Raw genomic sequence first — 20,176 nt, forward strand, 5'->3', positions numbered from 1 at the left:
TAGATAAACACGCATTCCTCATTCCTGCTTATTTTTAACTATCAAAGCTACAACCAGAATCAGAACATTTGGACCAGCCAACTAAACTTACACTTCCATTAACACATTCTATTGATCAAACCTTCTTTCCTCTCTCTCACACACAATCCCAATTATATAAGATGAGATCTAGCAATGCGACCATCAGCTCCTTTAGGGTAAAAACCACCAGGTCTCCTTTCATTTCCTCCTCCATACACGATCCTCAGTATCTCCTCAGGAGTTCTTCCGTACGATATCGAAAACTTATTTCCAGCTAGCACATTTCCTCTGATCATCCCCTCAGCTCCCCAAGCTTTTCCTACAATCAGCCCTTCGTCTTTCAAGCCTTCACCTCCAAGCTTATTTCTCAGCAACGAAATCTTGTCAGTGAATTCCGCCACAGTCACACCGTAAGGCTTCACCTTCGTCAGTGACCTCTCGTAGAGCAATGTTCTTATAACAGCATCTTGCCCTGATTCCACACCTAATAGACCCGCCACCAACTGGTAAATACATACACACATATTAGTAACCTTGCAGCAGAAAACTTAATTAATTTTTTAATTAAAAGAACGACCGATTGTTCATGTTTACAGATATTTACGCTTGCATGAAGTTAACCACATTATAAACGTCTAGAGTGATATAATTATGCGAGACAGCGGGGAATCAGAATTCTGAAATACAACTAGAAAGATATAAAAGTCTAAACGGATACTGAATACCCGAAGGAACCAAAATTATATAACACCAGAAAAAAATAAAAGTCTAATCAAATACTATTAAAGACGGTGGCAGAACCTAGTGGAACTATAAATATGGAGGTCTGTAACACTAGAAAAGTATTAAAGTCTAAACAGATATTAAAGACGGTGAGAATTATATAACGGAATTATAAATATGGAGGTCTATAACACCAGAAAAGTATTTAAGTCTAAATGCATATTAAAGACAGAACCAGAATTTTATAACGGAGCTATAAATATGGAGGTCTAAACAGTTAATATAATTTATGCAAGATAGTGACTGAACCAGAATTCTGAAACGGAGCTAAAAATATACGGTTGGTGATTTTTTTTATTTATGCATGTGTCGAAAGCTGAGAAGTTAAGAATGAGGTAAATGTACCCTTTTGGCACGGGGAGTCAGAAGTTTAGCGTTAGCACCAACATAACCGGTGAGTCCAACATAGGGAATAACATAAGAGGCAAGGAGATAATTAATTTCATTAGCATAAGGATCGAACGGGGGTATTAGAGGCCTTCCGAATGCACTGTTCATCACTGTTGCAAATGATTCTTTAGTTAGATTCAGCAACGGCCTTGGAAATCCTCTAACTGCGCTCTTTATAGCCCTGCAAAAACAATACTAAAAATTTCAGTAATATAAAAAAATAGAAATTTATAAAAATACCAGTATTTCAAACTAATTTTTAAAAATAAGGTTGAAGTTACAAGGATTCATAGATGTTACAAACAAGTTGAAAACAATTTTACCAATTAAATATTTTTGAAAAAGGTCTAAAATAATAATAATGATGATGATTTCGACAACATGACTATCTTTACCTCAAGTGACCGATTTCTTGATAAGCAAACTGGGCTATAATATCTCTGATCAAAGGGCTAAGTCTTGCACGTTTAGGCCCAACAGGGCTTGGGCCACCGAATGCAAGAGCCGGATCAGCAACATCAAGACCATAGCCCAAAGCTCCCCACAAGAAAAACTCAGCTTCAAAATATTCCAAGTTTAGAGGGAACTCTAAAAGATCAATATCTGATCTTGGAAGGATTGCATGGGTGTTTCCAGAATCTTGATCTTGATCTGTATCAGAAGCATGAAAGCTAGGTACAAAGAGAAGGGTGATAAAACATAAAAATAAAAAGAAGCTCATAGAAGAAGACATTGATGGCATGGCTAGCTAGAAGTGAGGATAAAATTATGTGAATGTGTAGAGGGGTGTTTATATAGTGAAAGGAGGTGCAGAGAAAATGGAAAGAGAGAGGAGAGTGTAGCGTCAAATTTGGAGTTGACGCGTGTGCAGTGACCTGTTAAGACAAAGACTTTCGGGAGATAGAATAGGATCAGTTTCATGGCTATTATTCATTTTATTTTGCCTTGTTTTATTTAGCTAAAGGTGTATTTAAAAAGAAAAAGATTTGTTTATGAAATATGAGAGTATGAAATTTAAATTTTAAAATATTTAATTAAAATTTTAAATAATGCTACTAAATCTAGTAACAATTATCAGAATCTTAAACTATATTTAAAAATCTGATGATATTTAATGAAATTAGTTACGTAAGGATGTATTCCATTGTGATTTTTAAAGATACTTTTATTTTTGAAATCCAAGAATATTCAATTTTGATTTAAAAAGCGTATCAAAATCCTAAAACATTCGATTAAAATTTTGAATTATTTTATAAAATCTGGTTGTATTTAATCAAAATTTTAATTCTCCCATCCAACTTATTAGAAAATCCCCGAATAATTCATATTTCATCATTTTGTCTATTGAACTCTGAATTTGGCTAAAATATTTGATTTATCCAAAAAAATCCTCGATAAATCCTAAAGCGACAGATTAATCGAATGATTCCGCTTCCCGACTATTTTATTTTAACAAATCTCAGGGTATTTTTTTCGGATTATAAATTATATTTAGAATATGAATGTATTTGATTGTCATTTAACAGATTTTAAAATATTATGGTATCCTTATCTTCAACTGGTGTACACATTTGCGTGTTTATGTTAGGTGTGAGTTATCCATGCATCTTCAACGAGTCATGTACTCCCTCCGTCCCAATGAATTGTATACAGTTTCCTTTTTGAGACGTCCCATCAATTGTATACATTCCAAAAGTAGTAACTTTTATAATATCACCAACTATTTTCTTCCACTATCTCCATTCTATAATAATATAAACACTATTACACCCACTAATTTCCTCCACTATCTCAAATCTATTATTAAATATAAATGAGTCCCATCACTTTACCCACTTTTCATCTAACTTTACTCATTTCTTACACAATTTCTTGGTCTCCGTGTCCCAGCCATTTGTATACAAATGACTGGGACGGAGGGAGTACATATATGTGTATGTATGAGGTCTTGGGCCGGAATACTCTCTGTTACAGCTCGCGTCATTGATAACAGAACGATCCTAATGTGCTGCTGTTTTGGATAAGTGATTATGAATGTGTTGATCTCTCACTAGACGTTGGAAGTTGGACGTTGTTTTATTATGCAGAACTAGCCAAATTATGTAATAAATATTTCAGATGAAAATGCAGCTGTGATATATGTAAGCAAACGTTTCTTTGACCGTATTACCCGATGATGCCTCTTTTAGAATATGTAGATTGTAGAACGAGACTCATGTTTTATGTTCATGCAATATATAATCATCGAGTGAGGAGGGGTGTGCTAAGTAGTGTGTTAAATATTAAAAATAGTCCTTTTTAAGTATTTAGTTAGTGCACAAGGATGACAAAATCTCACACCGTTCGTAAAAATATATATTAAAATCACATTTTTATATTTCGGGTTGGTAAATTTTATCTAATAGCTCGATCCCCTATTTGAAATTGTCATTCCTATCATGCTCTTGGAACGTTCTATTTCTTCAAATATTTTTATACACCATATGTGATATTTATGTATTTTTCTTGGTCCAGCTGTGAAGGAGAGAGAAGGCCTAATTGCCTATATGTTTTATTGTTTTGTGTCTTTCGCAGCACAATAGAATAGTTGATATGTGAATATCTGTGAACTGATCCTGAAGGCATTTCACGTGTTGTAGACACTTACTACAGTAGGAATATTTGTTACCGACATAAAATGGTTAAATTTATATCACATCTTAACTGATTATGAAAATAGAATGTGCTGGCCGCTGGGGTCAAAACATTTTAACTTCACTTTAAAGCTGTTTTTACACAGTTTCAATTTTAATGAAATTCGAAGTCAAATAATCCTTTTTTTCAATAGGAAGTTAAACCCCATACTTACTCAGTTACTCTTCAACCAAACGACATGATTCAAGTACTGTTTCCAGTGCAGAATCGATCACCGATATCCTCCGTACTAGGGTTTCTGTCTTGGATATTGATTCTGGATTTGACATATATTTTGGAGCCGTTTGAATGAGTTTAAAATAAGTGCTTCTTGTTTAAAATAAAAAAATGAAGTAGAAGTTGGAAACAAGTTAAGACTTATAAGTAATTAAAGTGTTTGGGAAATAAGTAGAAGTCGTGAAACAAAAACTAGCATTCCTAGCTTTTTATAGGTGCTTCTCAACTTTTTGCACAAACGCTACGAATAAGTGGTTCCAACTTATATACTCAGAAGCTGGGCTTTTAAGTCCTAAACAAACACCACTTTTAATTTACATAACATCCATTCCAGAATGTCTATAGTTTTCTGTATACTCCAAGCATGAAGCAGTTGATGACTGATGAGAAAGTTACATATACAATTGACAATGTAAAATGTTGAACCAGTGGCTCAGGACCGTCACTACTGTCATGTTGTATTAGCCTGTAGCAAAAATCTTGAAATCTTGAAATAAAAACACAAAATCGAGTTTCATAAAAAAATCCAAAACGACTAAGCACAGATAAAGCACATGACAGAGAACATAAGACACATAAAGAGGGAGAGAGACCTCCAGAAAAGAGGTCTGTAAACATAGGTATAAATGTTTAGAAATTAATAATGCAATTATATTCCTGTTTTTTTTTCCAGAGCAATTTATAATTTTCTTCTCTTTAACGCTCTATCCATTGATGCAAAAATATATCATATTATATGATTTATTAAACCTACGATTATGTAGAAATTTGAAATCTGAACTCAGTTGACGTGTCTATATAGTTATATAGGAATCTGAATTCGGTTGACTTGCCGATTCAGGATTTAAAAAGATTTTTTCGATATGTTAGAAATATCTAGTCAAATGAAACTATAATCAGTGAATCAGCCAAATATTTTTTGAGAATTAATCAAGAATTTTTTTTCTAAATCAAAGATTTTAAAACACTACGAGATAATATAACACAGATACACCAAATAATTCAATACCGACCTTTGGACAATTTCAATCACGCCAAATCTTTATGTCTCGGTCTTTGAAGTATTAACTTATCAAACAGGATAAGCCTAATAATATTTTAAAGAATGCATGTATTTGACACAAAATAGAATAGTTGCACGCGATTGAGTCGGAGCATGAACAGAGCATGGTGGGGATTAAGCAGCTAGAATCGTCAAAATTGTTGTACTAGGAGTTAGGACACCATGTTATGTTTCTTCTTTGACTCGCTTTATTTTTGTATTTCTCGAATTCTACTTATCTGAATAATGTAAACCTACACTCTACCTACATGCCATCAGTTTCAATGCTTTCCATACCAAATTCATTATCTTTAAATGTAAATGTGGATATATACAGTAAGTGGTAGAATCCTATAGTGCATATCATTTCCTGGCAATGGAATTGTCTAAATTTGAAACATAGATGTTTCCTAGATCCGCCCCTGCATATATACTAGATTAGTTGAAGTTGTTGAAATATCTATAAGCGAAATACAAAAATTGGTTATCAATTATGTATGTATGCTTGAACTTCATTCGAACATTATCATGATCATATAATGCAGATTTTGTTATGGTCTTAAATAATGGCATCTTCTCTAGGACTCCTCAGAGAAGTTTGATATTGACAAACTTAAAGTTTTCAGCCGTTTATGTTAAACATTTAAACTTTCAACTGTATGGCCCCGGCCCGAACACAATCCACTAGTTGAGCTGCCTAAACTACTCTGTCCATGAGACCAGAGATTGTCCAAAAGTGGCGGTCCAATTTCTTCTCTTGAACTATAAGGTTCATCTGTGGACATATAATTCTAAGAGCATCTCCGATAGAGGTTGCCGAGGGATTGACAAATCTAATGTGATATAGCAACCTTGATTGCCAATCTATCGAAATTGTATCAGTTTTACTCAAGTCCTCTTTCTTCAAATGTCTAACAGTTGACACTACTTTACCAGTAGGAAGTGAACGGATGGGCTGAAGGAAATAAGTACAAGAAACAAGCTACAAAACTCGCGAGTTAAAATTATAATGATCATAGGCCACATCATCTGGCATCAGCGACAGTTACAACCTCACAGGCCATAGAAACACAAATCAGTTTGTTCTGAAATAACTTTTTTCTTCCGTAAATAGTTCTGAGTTCATCAAAGTGGCAGATTAGATATTTGCTCGAGTCTAAGTTCAACCACAACTAGTAGCAGTCTCCCGCGAGCCTGGGCTTACCAGAATTGTATTATTTTTTAACAGTTCTAAAATGTCACTCTCATATTTTCAAAGTATAAATATTAAGTTTGAATATACGAAGTATGAGCTTAAGAGGATCATATTGTTTTCCAAGAGAGCATGAATTAGAAGTTAGAACGCTAGCCGGTAGGAACAATACAGTTGAGTTAAGTAACAAACATCATCACAGGCAATGAGTATGGACTTTCTGATCTAGAGTTCGTATCACGTAATATGATGGAACCCGATAAGCATTTGCGAGAAAAAGGTTAATCAAAATAATCGGCAGTACCAAACAAGTGCATAGCAGCATAAATATTAACTAATAAATGGACTCGGAGCTTCAAAACATTTACTAAGCAGTAAGAAGGCCCAAACTAGTGAAACTTCACCAGCCCATTAATAGCCTAATGTTTATATTATTCGATATGAAAAGCCCCAAGATCATGGTCTATTTAAAGTAGGCCCATATGACATTTCTACCTTTAGCTCATTTGGGAGAACTGTTCAAACTAGTTTCATTTTTTTATTCTAATTCTCTTCGTATGAATAAAAACTGATGTTTAATTTTTTATTAAAAAAATTAAAACTTAAATTACATAATTTTATATACATCTTAAAATAATAGTGCACGCCGAGTGAAGAAAAATCATAAAGAAAAGAGTGAGAATCTGATAGCTTTAGCACTTAGCAGACAGTCACATGCTGATAATTTGATCTGTTTAACAAAAATTATTGTTAGATATGAAGAAGAGGTCTGGACATGTAACTCGTTCCTAGTATCTAACAAAAATTATTGTTAGATAGTATATTTGTTTTCGACATCTTCTCCTTCAACGGGACATGCATACTTAAAAGATCAATACATTGCACGGATTTTTATTTAATTTTTATTCTTTTTATGAATATATTCTCAAGAAACAAAAGGAAAAATAATGCAAAAAACACAATTACATTTCGAATGTGATGGGTGCATGAGACAAAAGAATATAATAGACCTATATAATTATATACAGAAGATAGACATGAGAGTAGCAACTCCTTCATAAAATCCAAGTGTGTGTAGTCTTTTTAAATCTGGTAAAAAGACGGAAGAATTTCACAAAATTGTCTTTCTATTTCTTGTCCTTACTTATTAAGAGGCTGGCCTATAACGATATAAAGATGTCTCATTCAAGGAAAGGTAATTTAAGAATACATTTTGAATTATCCAACCACGTATGTTTTGTTTTCTTAATGACAAAGGCACACAGCTAGTCATCATCATCGATGCGTTCAGTACGTAATATTACAAACCTAAACGGTTGCGGCAAAAACAGGAATAAAAGGAGAGAGTTATCGAAAAGTTTCCGATTCATCTGTAAAAAATTAGTTTATCACATTTATCAATTATGTTCAAATTCAATTAATGATGTATAGTTTTTTTTATGAATGTTTGATAAATACAAAATGGACTGATCAACTCATTAGTTATATTAAAGCAAACCCCATGCTTACTTAAAATTTAGGTAAGCAAAAAGTTATATTACTCCAACGGTATTCCCTATATTCATTCCTATATTTGAAAATAATAATATTTTATTAGAACTTCTACTATGATGAGGGAGATAAAAAAAGGAGGGGAAATAAAAAATGAAAGAAAATGAGAGAGGGAAAAAATAGAGACTTACTTTAAACAAGGGGTTTTGTTTTCTCTCACCTAAAAATTTTAAGTAAAGAGAGGAAGGTTGAAGTAAACAATTTTCACTTAATCCTTATTTTTGTCCACATAAACTCATTATAGTTAAGAAGATGATCCTTGAAGTTGCTCTTAATAAGAGATTATGACATGTTGGTAACATCAACATGACGTAAAATCGTATTTCATTAATTCAACATTATGTTGATTATTAAAATATAAACACACACTAAACCCTTTCCACAAATTCTTTAGAGACATGATGCCGGCAAAATTATTGAACATACCATATGGCTAGCTTTCAATTAATTTCGGTGCTGAACTCATTCCACTCTTGGTACTTAAACAAATCGAAATCAGACGTGGAATGAAACTGTGAAATTAAAAGAAAGTAATTAATTATCAATGATTAAAGTAATAAAAATTGTGCTGGCCAAAATTCATGGTGACATTATTAGTTGACCGCATCTTAGAAGACCGTGATCAGCGTTCATTAGGAGAATCATATTTAAACACGTCTTTCCTTTCTCGCATGCCGATATGGCTTCATTCCCCACACCTAGGCCATTTCTTAATTACTCCCTCGATCCTCTTACATGTTCTCTTTCAAAAATTTACACTATCTTACTCCCTCCGTCTCAATTTATAGGTCCAGTTTGGGAAAAAAATTTATCCCAGAATACTTGTCCCTCTCTTCTTTCAATACAAATTTATCTACATATTAATTGTGATTTTTTTGAAACTCAACATTATTCTCATTTCTCAATGCACTAAATCCCTATATTTATTGTGATTTTGTTGAAACTCAACTATATTCTCACTTACCAATACACTTATTAATGATACATGACATAAGATTCTATCTAACCAACTTTTTTCTTAAATGTGTGTTTATTCCAAAATGGACCTATAAATTGAGACGGAGGGAGTAAAAAATTAGTTGAGTATTTGATTTACTTGTCAACCCTAATATATATATATATATATATTGAATTAAATTGATTTATGTATATATGTGTAGTAGTCAAACATGAAAACTTGTATTAAAAGATATTTTTGAAAAAACATTCAAAAAATTATTTTGAAAAGAGAAATGAGACAAAAATTTCAGAATAATTTTTTTTCTCAAAAAAGACAATGTAAAAGGGACGGAAGAAGTACAATATATTTTACTAACAATTTTCTTTTACTGTCTGATTAGGCCTGTGAATGGATCGGATATCCGATCCGATTCGTGGTTATATAAATGGATATGGATCCTTATTAAAAGGGACGGAAGAAGTACAATATATTTTACTAACAATTTTCTTTTACTGTCTGATATAGGCCTGTAAATGGATCGGATATCCGATCCGATTCGTGGTTATATAAATGGATATGGATCCTTATTAAAAAAATCCGATTGCTAATAATCCAATCCGATAATAATTCTGTCTGATAAAGAATGGATATGGATATGGTCAAATCCGATTTGTTAATGATCCGATCCGATTCACGATAAGCTTATTATATATTTTATATTATATTGTATTATAATATATTATATTATGTTATTACATGCAAAATAAAATTTTCTAAAAATATAAGACAAAACCCTAAATCATAGTTTATTATAACCAAGCAGACTATAATTTGTTTTCTCCAGAAGTATCAAGCAATTTATATATTGTTTTTTAATTCACTTGATACATTCTATTTTGAAGGTTTCATAAGAACAATCAACAAAATTTTTCAGTTGCTTTTTGTTAATAACATGAAGCTGCATACTTTATTTTATTGCTTTATTAGTTCTTTTTTATGATTGTTAAGTTAAAATTCATGAATTTTTTCGTTAAATTATGAATTTTATTGAAAGCAATTTTTAAATATGTAGGAGATAATCATTATTTATAAGATTAGAGCGAATAATAATATTTCATCATAGCAAAAAATGGTTGCTTGTTTCTATATAATTAAGTACACACTCGAGGACAACTGGAAAAGAAAATCACCTATCTATCAAAAAATCTAAAATTCTCTCTGTCGTTGAAATAGCTACTTCTGTTATCTTTGATCAGTTTTTATCATTACTAGAAAGCTCCAAACTCTTTTATTTATTTTAGTTGATTTATTTTCTTCAATAATCTTTCTGTTCAAGTAAGAAATTATATCCCTTTGATTAGGTTTGGCTTGTTCTTCTAGATCTAATAATCTATATTTTCAGAGCTTTTGATTTAGTTTCTTCTTAGATTCAAGCGGAACTTATCGAATTCGAGAGTTAATCGCAGATATTTTGACTTCGACTATCAGATGTAAGTTTTTTTTGCTTTTTATTTGTTTTCAGTTCGTTTTTATAATTATTTTCAGCTTGTATTTTTAGGTTGTTTTCTTTTTTTGACAAGAGATTTGTTTGCCTTCTTGATTGTAAGCCGAATCTTGATTTCAAATGTAGTTCCATCGGGAGTGATGAAGAATGTACCACTAATTTAACGAGAATGCATGAACTGAGTACTTGTATTTGTATATACATTATCTTCGAAATATCGTTTAATTATCGTTCATACGATTACATTTTACTGTTTGTTTGACTCGATAATTTGTGCACATGTTGTATGGTTTTTTTATTATTAAATTAACATTTTTGTTTCAGAAAAAAACACAAAAAAATGATCATTTAACTACAGATGTGAATTATTATTTGAGTTTAGTTTAAAACTTATTTTTTGTCATAAGTTTAATTTAAAACTTTGATGGCCACTTTTATCGTAAAATGTTATAACATGGATATGGTTCACACATATTTCTTATAAAGATTATCAGGTGTATACGTCTATAGGAAAGTGACCTTGACTAAAAGCAAATTTCTAAATCCCTTTCTTCTTGTTGCATATGATTGATTGTATGTAATACGTATTAAACGAATAAGTACGAAATACAAGAGTTTGGATATTCTAGTTCTAGATATTAGGTTGTGTACAAAGAAAGTTAAGACACCGGCTTACATAGAACTAGACTGGCTACAAGGTGCATTCAAAATTTGTTTTGTTTCGTTGCTTACAAATGACTCGACCTAATAATTATCATTAGCATGTAACCCAAGCTCATGTCAAGTTATAAAACTTGTTAACATTGTCGGGACTTTCATTATCTGTAGATTAGTGACAAGTAGTTCTCTTTTATCAATTAGTATATGTTAGTTACAATTATTTTTATTTTCGTTAAATGTAGAATAACTTTTTTATAGTTTAGTTCTCTTTATTTTATTTTATTTATGAAAAAATTGTGTTCGGTGATAGATTATTTGTAAAATGTGATACCCTTTCATTTTAATTATTTGTATTGATTTTAAAAATATAAATGCTTTTTAAAATTTTATATTTTTTTAAATTTATAAAACTCAAATATATTTGATGTTATTTGATTTTAGAATATAATCCTATATTTGACGTAAAATATTTCTTCGATTGTGCGTAGTTGCGCCAGCAGTGTACACTTTGAAGGCTGACTTTATGGAATGGAAGAAAATTAATGAAAATTCATACGCTAAATTAGAGGTGATTGGAAAAAATAATTATAATTTTTCATTAATTTAATCATTCAATTCGACAATTCCAAACCATTTGCGCAAGAAATTTAATCTACTTATTTTGAAAAGAAGTCAATTCACTTCTTTATTATTTTTCTTCACAATATCTATTATAAAAAATTTAGTAAACTCATATTTGGTCGCTATTTTTTTGTAATTATTTTATAACTTTTATTGCATTTCCTGCTCACTCCAATTTCACCCACGTGAATATTGCTTTGAATTTGATGCTATTTTTTCAAAGATAATAATAAAAATCTTTGTTGTAGTAATAATATATGTTATAAATTACTCTTGCAATAAATCTACAAAAGTAATGAGGACAAATAAATTACAAAGGTAATGAGGCCAATGCCGATGAAATAGTTTCTCCTACTTCCCCAATTGCAAATTTATTCGTAAGGATATATTTTACAGATTATACACATGTTTACCGCGGTCAATCTTTTATGTTCATAATTTTCTAAATTTAAATCAACAACTCTAATTTCTTTGCATCATATAAAAATTTCTGAACTTACAACAAATCTGTAAATCTGTAAATTTCTTTGCACGGTTTTTTTTTGACCGAGGAACAATTACACCTATTATTACAATTTTCTTTCCGATGTAAAATAACTTGAGAAACCCACTGACACTCCTTATAATAAACCCATCCATCCTGACATTTTCTCATTCACCAGTCACCACTAGTACTTCATACTTTTCTCTTTGTTCTCCATCTCTCTCTCAAACTCAAAAGACTTGAGGCAGAGTCTAAGATTTCCATGGGGGAGCGGGACAACAGATCAAAGCAGAAAGCTAGGCATAAATTTTTACAAGGTAAGGAAAGTTTAGCTGCCAAGCTATGTTTAACTAATTCTTCTCTTATCATTTCATGTACAAGTACTTATGTCCACACAGTTACTGTACCCGTTCTCCTAAAATCTCGAGATATCAGGAGACGGCTTTCACTCGAAACCGTATCTAATTTCAATTTAAATTTTCAGGACACTTTGGAGCAAAAAGTCATGTACATGGACAAGTTCCTCCCATCGATGATGATGAAAGTGACTCAATGAGTGCAATGGTGGTCGGTTCATCTTAGAATTTAGGTGCTATCCTACTTGAGCTTTTCTTCCATACCTACCTCCCATCTCTCCTTCTTTTCTTTTCATTTTTTGACTTGTTGCCTTTTGTGTGTGTTTTCCGGTCATTTTTCTTGACCTTGTAAGACCTTTTCTTGACCTTGTAAGACCCCGACTCTCGTCTTCTGTCCTTGCTTCTCATCGTGTTTCACAAAATATACCGCGGATTCGCCGTATATTTTCGTTCTTTGTGCTTCTTCGTTTCGTCTCAACTCGTCTTCTCCTTCCTTGTCTATCCCTCCTGAGCTGTTAGATTATCTTACTTAGTAGGATACAATACATGTAGCATCTGAAGCCTGAAAAATCAATGGCTTGTCATGTAACAATCTTATTTATGTAAGATACAATTTTGATCCAGAAATATATCAAATTTCATTAGTTGTGTATGTACCATTCAATCTCTGTACTGTAATGAGTAGTGAAGATATGAATAGCAAAATTACATTTTGACTTTGAGAGAAAAGTTACTGTTTAATTTGTTCAAGAGTATGGTCGTAAAAATAGTGAATAAAAATTATGTTATTAATATATTAATTTAGAATTTAATAATAAATAATCAGAAAATTTTCATAAATCAGATAATTTTCAGTTAAATTAATAAATAATGAATTGATAAAATATTTTATAAAAATTAATAAGAAATTAATAAATAACTTTTAATAAATTAAATTTCTTTTAAAAATTGACAGGAATAGTAACAATTATTAGCAATGGTGGGTGAATGTACAGTTTGTACAGTAGTATATATTCCTTTTTCTGTTAGGGTCCATCCATCAAAATGAATATTGGGCAGTAAATGTGGGGTATCTTCATCATTATCAGTTTCAGTAACTTGGTTGTTTTATATGTTGTTGGCTGTGCAACAACTAAATATTCTTGCAGGTTTACCAGCAAAAAGCTTTTTCTTTTCTCAACCCCTCGTGACTGCACCATGTACAACTATGTAGTAGTGTGTGCACACGCTCCTCCCCAACCTCCCCTCATATGATCATTATCCGATAACTTATGAAATTATTTTTGATGTATATTTTAAAATACATGTTAAATAATATAAAAAAAAATTGAAAAAAAAATTGAGAGGTGAGAATAAATGATTACCGGGTAAACGATTTTTTATTATCATAACTACAAATTAAGTATCTTATATGTGTGAAAGATTTTGAGATAAATATATGAAAGTCTTAATTAAATTACTCATGTCATGCTTATAGATAATACACACAAATCTTAGAAGCCGTTTGGCTGATTTTAAAAGAAGTTATTATTTAAAATAAAGAAATAGCTTAGAAATGATAAGTTGGTGTGCTAAACGCCTACTTGTTTATTAATCGCATAATCGTGCTGGAGCCTAGGCTTGCTATAGAAGTTAGAGCAACTCCAATGAGGTGTCAAATAGAATGCTAACGTGCCATGTGTAATGATGTGGCAAGCCATTCTTATTGGCCCTTCATCGGAGTAGAAGGAGTGATAGTTTCCTATCTTGGTATACTTATATTTGTACAAATATGTGGTAACTTTGAGTCAACTATTGGAACAAATTTTTATGTAAAAGTGCCAAAAAACAGAGAAAATAAAATAATAATATTTTTGATGATTTGTCATTTTAAGCAAGTTTAGTTAGCATCACCGCCGGAAGATGCTCTTATAAGTATATGTCTTTATGTGTTTTGTTTACCTTTGTATGCACTATTGCACTGTATTATTGAGGCTGTGGATGTCTTCTTTCTTTTTCTTTTTTGGAAAAGCTAGCCACGAAGACTTGTATAATTTGTTTTGTTTTCTTCCATGTATAATGTACTACAAAAGTCACTGTTCATACCAAAAGTTTATTGCCCGTTTGAGTGAGTTTTTTGTTCTCCATGACTAAACATAGATCAGAGGATTCCAATAATATTAAAGAGTAAAGCGGAGAGATAATAATTAGATGTCTGTTTCTTTCAAATCTCAACTAGGTGTATCCAAAATACATGAAAATTAAAAACACGAAATAAAATAATACAACATAAATAATTAAACGATAATACAAATTTAAATAAAAACTAAATTATCGATTTAGTCATCGGTTAAATCGGGGTCTTGCTCCTCCGAGCAAAATATTTTATGTAATATTTTAATGCTTTTAATTTATTTTTATGTTCCATTTTATCGTTTCCAAAATATTTTGTAACATTTGATTTTTGTCTAGTTGTCGATATTATTATTATATTTAATGATGATATTAGTTGATGTTTTTTTTAATATATATAAATGAAAGTATATGAATATAATAAAGACGAATGAATCTGAATCTAAATAAAGATCACATGGTTGGAATAAGATTTGGACCCCATCCTGAATCTGGATCATCTGGTGATCCAAATTTAAATCTATGGTTGGAGTTGGTCTAACGTCCTCCCTCCGTTGTATACGCAGGAGGAGCGGAATGCACTTTATTGTTTCGTTAAAGTATAGTTTTATAACTTATTTTTTAGAAAAAAAAATTCTGAATAAAAATTTAGTTATTAAATTTTTATTAAAAAAAAATTTAAAATCATATTTTATAAAAACATTAAAATACGTGTCAAATAAGTAAACATACAGAATCAAGCAGGAGAGGGAGGGAGAATAAATAAATCCCGGACGTTAGTTTTTGATTTTATAACAGATGTCATGTCAAAGACCGCAAATGCACAAACAACAATCAATATTAATACTCCTCAGTTTTCGAATTTGCACATGCCATTGCATAGACCGAAAATCAGATTGAACCACGAAGTTCGATACATCACCTTAGAATTCTATTTATACTCCCGTCTATTTGACAAGATTGGAACGGCTAACCTCTTATCCAAATAAATATGCAATTAAATTCAAAATTATGTATAAATTTTTATTACAAACCGAGATTTCAACATAATTCATGTTCATACTATCTCCAAGACTTGCAAATTGTTTGTTAAAAAGAAAATGCTAGAAGCACATGATTGGGTAAACATAATGTGCCTGTTTGGGAATGCACTGTAAGTGCTTCTTTTCCCGAGAAGTCGACTTTTGCTTTTCTTGACCCGTTTGTGTAAAGAAGCAGAAGCACTTTTAAAAAGCTGAGAATGCTAACTTCTCTCTCACAGCTTCTGCTTCTTTTCCAAACACTTTATTAACTTTTTTACTTCTCACTTCTACTCCACTTCTGTAGTATAAGCAAAAAATCACTTCTTTTAAGCTAATCCAAACGACCCCAATGATGTGGCAAGTGATGTGGTGGGTTTTAATTGGGGTGGTTGGTGTAAATGCAGGGGGGCATCCAATTAAAATCCGCCACATGTCATTATGTACATGTTTTTGTACACAATTATGTGCAACAAGCATTTTCCATACATTAATAGTACCAATTAAAACTTCTCACCTCAGTTGCCACATCATTTTATGCGAAATTCTGTACTCAATTTTGTGCATGTAGCACTACTCTTGTTAAAAATTTATGCGTAGTCTCATGTGTCATTTAGATGGTCTTTCAAATAATATGTAAGAAAATTGCACTCCTATCATCGACTCTTAGCAAAAATATTTATAGATAACTAGGTATCATTCAATAGATTTGTTGAACAAAAAAAACTTTTAGTAACATAATTATACTTAACATCATTAGAGTGTATATCAATTATGTTAGCAAAAAAATTGTATAGTATATTTAAATAAACATTATAAGTAATGAATTTAGATATCACCTTTGGAGATACACCAACCGATATACATGATCTCTCCATCTCAAAATATTAGTATTATTTTGATAAGAAATTATTTTATATTATTTTTCAATCAATACAATTTATATATATTTTTATTATTACAATATAACAACACTCATCCACGTTATCAATCAATACTCATATCAAGAAACGGAGAATGACGCTAAATAAAATGATGAATTTTGAGCTAGAGTTAAATTTATAAATAATATCCCCAGAAAACAAAGTTGAATTATTTATGTATTTAATATACTGAAATAAGCAAATTTGAAAAAAAAAACACATTATAATTTATATATATGTGTGTGTGTAAAATTGATTAATAAAATTAATATTACGAGATGAAACGGATATTTAAATTTTATGAAAATATTTAAAATCTTGTTTCTGTTCAAAGTAATTGGCAAGTGCAAGTGGCGACATTAAAAGCGGTGCAAAATCGAGATGGAGTGGGGAGCATAATGGGCCATATATTGGAACCAGATTTCATGATTTAGGTAAAGAGTAACATGGCCCCCTATCATAACTTTCTACTTGTATCATTCTCATTTTTATTACAAGACATTCCAGCAAACAAACAGTAGGTTGCATGTGAATGTGAATTCACTCCCTCCGTTGGTTTCTTCCGACCACACCTCTTACTTTTAGATAACATGTCTCAGATTTTCCAAGGTACGTCAACTTTTTTCAAATATACACACAAAAACCTTCCCCACCTTTTAAAAATTTTCCTAATACTAATTTCACATCAGCTGGTTTTTTATTATCATATTATCTAAATATTTGAATTTACTGACAAAAATAATTAATTTTAAGTTAACCCAGACCAACTCTCAGATGGATATATGGGTAGATTTATTAACACTCTGTACTAGGTCAAGGGTGGAATCGGCAAAAATTAATTTTATATTATAAAATTGAGAACGGAATGAACATAGGCTAGCCCGCTAAGATATTTGATTCTCGAAGCAGAGTGCTGGACAGTGCGAAGATTAGCCCAATTGACTTCGATCCTACGGGAAAGTCGACTCTGGTTCATAAGCTAGTCTTGAGCTTTAAGGTCCAACAGCTCACCACATGAGGCCCAAAATAATTGCTGGTAAATCAAGCTATACACTAATACTTGCTCTAATGGACAGAAACTCGGGGCAATTGATTTACAGAACTTCAAAAAAGTATTCCTAATGTATCTGCTCAAAATCGATGTCTAACGGTACTTTCTGCTAGTTTTACACAGGGCAATGCACAAATATACTTATTAATTATTTATTGTATCATAATTCAGATTATTTATACTTACTTTTTAGTCGCATATAATTATTTATAATTCAATTTTTTTAGATAAAAATTATACCATATTAACCCCCTATGCTAAAGGATATTATATAATTATTAACTGAAAGCAACTTTCCTAATTTTCCGCAACAATCATATTAATATTTTTAAGTAGTATGATAAAAATCTTTTAAATCTTAGCCCAAATTAAATCAAACAAAAAAATATCTCGCCACCACTAATAAAAAACAACTACCTCATGGCTCATTTTCAGAAACTCTTTTTATGAAGATTTAAGAGGAAGTCCAATAATGTCCTAATTAGTATATACTTCATAAATATAATAAAATATAATATTTTAGTGATATAGGACATCATCTTATTGCATTAACTCCAACAACATACCTTATTATCATGCTTTATTATTGAAATAAAATATATTTGTATTATTACTGGAAGGAAATGAAAAGAAGAGAAGTGGGAGATGTGTTGATAAATGGTAAGAAGTTAATTTTTTATTGATAAAATGATTTAGGACATGCATAATGATACTTAAAAAATACGACACTTGTGGATGTTCTGGCATTTTAAGGCATGCCGGACATTGTTGAAACACACATTTGCTTGAAATACTTTAAAATTTTGATTTAGAAGTTTAGTTTGAACAATGTTACACTTGCTCTAATTTGATATTTAGATAATATTATTTTATCATTAGATTATATGATATAATCTAATGCTTATAAATTCAATAAATAACAGCATTGTCACAATAAAATAAATTTGAAATACCGTCAAGGTTTCAACAGCAAGCTTCATCAAAACTCCCGTAGACAAATGAGTGTGATTGATTTTTATAAGAATAATGAAAGGCGTATACGGGTGGGTACTGGTCCATGTCTATTAATTGTCTATCAGGACTGTCCTGGTATTTGATCCTTTGATCAGACAATCAACTTGAAGTGGTCTCGAAAGCTCTACAACAATTGCTCTCAACCACTTCTTAATTTCTAAGATTTGAGTAGTTTATTATGAGAAATATTCAAAATAGGAGAAAATGAATTGTTTTATATACATTAAGTAAATAGCTTAAATATATATATGTGTTTCAATATTCTCGAGAGTGATATATTATAGAATCTTATAATAGAATATTTATATAACATATTGATCAGGGAAATTTTGTGAGAAAATGGTACATGGATTGTCGAGGAGAAAATTTGAAGTATCTTTAGTGATTACTTAAATTGATTCAATTAAATAATATTAAATAATGATTATCTAATAAATTGGTAAGCAGTTAGTGTTGTAATGAAATAAGTTATAGTGATGGGTTATTTATGAAATATATTTTTTAACTAATAAAGATAATATATATTATATTAATATGACGATAAATTATGTGCAATTCAGTTTTTGTAATTAAAAATTATATATATATATATAACTCGGCAGGGGCGGATTTAGGAAGAGGCAGGGGGACACGTGTCCCCTTTTTTTTCTTTTACATTTTTTTATCGTTTTAAATTTTACAAAATTATAAATATGCCCTTACAAAATTAAATATGTAGGTGTTTTCCGAAAATTTACTTGCGCCTAACATTTGTGTGCGCGACGAGGTGAACTTCATTTTCTATTACTGCGAATTTTCTTCTACTCCCTGCGTTTTCAAATATAGGTCGTTTGACTTTTTTACATGTATTTTTAAGTCTTTTGATCACATACTTAAAATTATTTTTAAAAATTTTTTTTGAATAATAATATCAATCATATATTTTTATTTGAAAAAAAAAAATTTCAAAAATAATCATTTTTAACATGTGATCAAAAGACTTAAAACAACTTATATTTCGTTTGGAGTAATTTTGTTTAGTTCTGGTCCTGCGTCCTAGCAATCAGCATCTGAATAATCGAGGTGCTAGGTTTATTGACATCCTCACTCACTCACGAGGAGATATTAAATTTAAATGCTGGCCCGTTTATTTAAAGCATGAAAAGACATGCGGTTTGCCTATACCCTAGATACAATAAAGTCGTTCAGTACTGAAGCTTTATAAGCATACGAAAAATTAGGGCTGTACATTCAATCCGCTCAACCGCATCAACCTCAACAACCACCCGCAATCGATCCGTGTATTATGGATAACCGCACAATGTGGACGGTCGCGGATGGATTTTTTAATAACCATTAATTTGCGGTTTGGTTGCGGATTCATTTTTTTTAAAACCGCAAAAAACCAACCGCAACCGCCAACCGCACATTATATAAATTTAAATATTTTTATTATATATGTTTATATATTTACATATAGATATTCACATAAATAAATAAAAAGTTACTAAATTAATGAAATTTGGACTCTTTGAGCAAGACCCAATATAAATTAGTCAATGTGTGCATAACTGTAATTTATTTCATGCTCCAAATGGAAACTTATATCAGAGTGTATGATAGA

At 30.9% G+C, this 20,176-nt stretch overlaps 1 protein-coding gene and 1 long non-coding RNA gene across 2 annotated transcripts; one reads left to right on the plus strand and one right to left on the minus strand.

Annotated features, from left to right (window-relative positions):
- On the minus strand, nt 1-1,964 carry LOC108214247 (desiccation-related protein PCC13-62). The gene is made up of 3 exons (XM_017386156.2): nt 1,590-1,964; nt 1,150-1,375; nt 1-524 (listed from the first exon to the last, which is right to left on the minus strand). The coding sequence occupies exons 1-3, from the start codon at nt 1,934-1,936 to the stop codon at nt 153-155; spliced, it is 945 nt and encodes a 314-aa protein (XP_017241645.1). The 5' UTR covers nt 1,937-1,964; the 3' UTR covers nt 1-152.
- Nucleotides 1,965-12,267: 10,303 nt separating this feature from the next.
- On the plus strand, nt 12,268-13,098 carry LOC108213883 (uncharacterized). Its single transcript, XR_001805397.2, has 2 exons — nt 12,268-12,415; nt 12,583-13,098. It is a non-coding gene; the product is annotated as an uncharacterized LOC108213883 (long non-coding RNA).
- Nucleotides 13,099-20,176: the final 7,078 nt, after the last annotated feature.

The sequence above is a fragment of the Daucus carota genome, chromosome 1 (genome assembly GCF_001625215.2).
Source record: "Daucus carota subsp. sativus chromosome 1, DH1 v3.0, whole genome shotgun sequence".
Classification (NCBI taxonomy): domain Eukaryota; kingdom Viridiplantae; phylum Streptophyta; class Magnoliopsida; order Apiales; family Apiaceae; genus Daucus; species Daucus carota.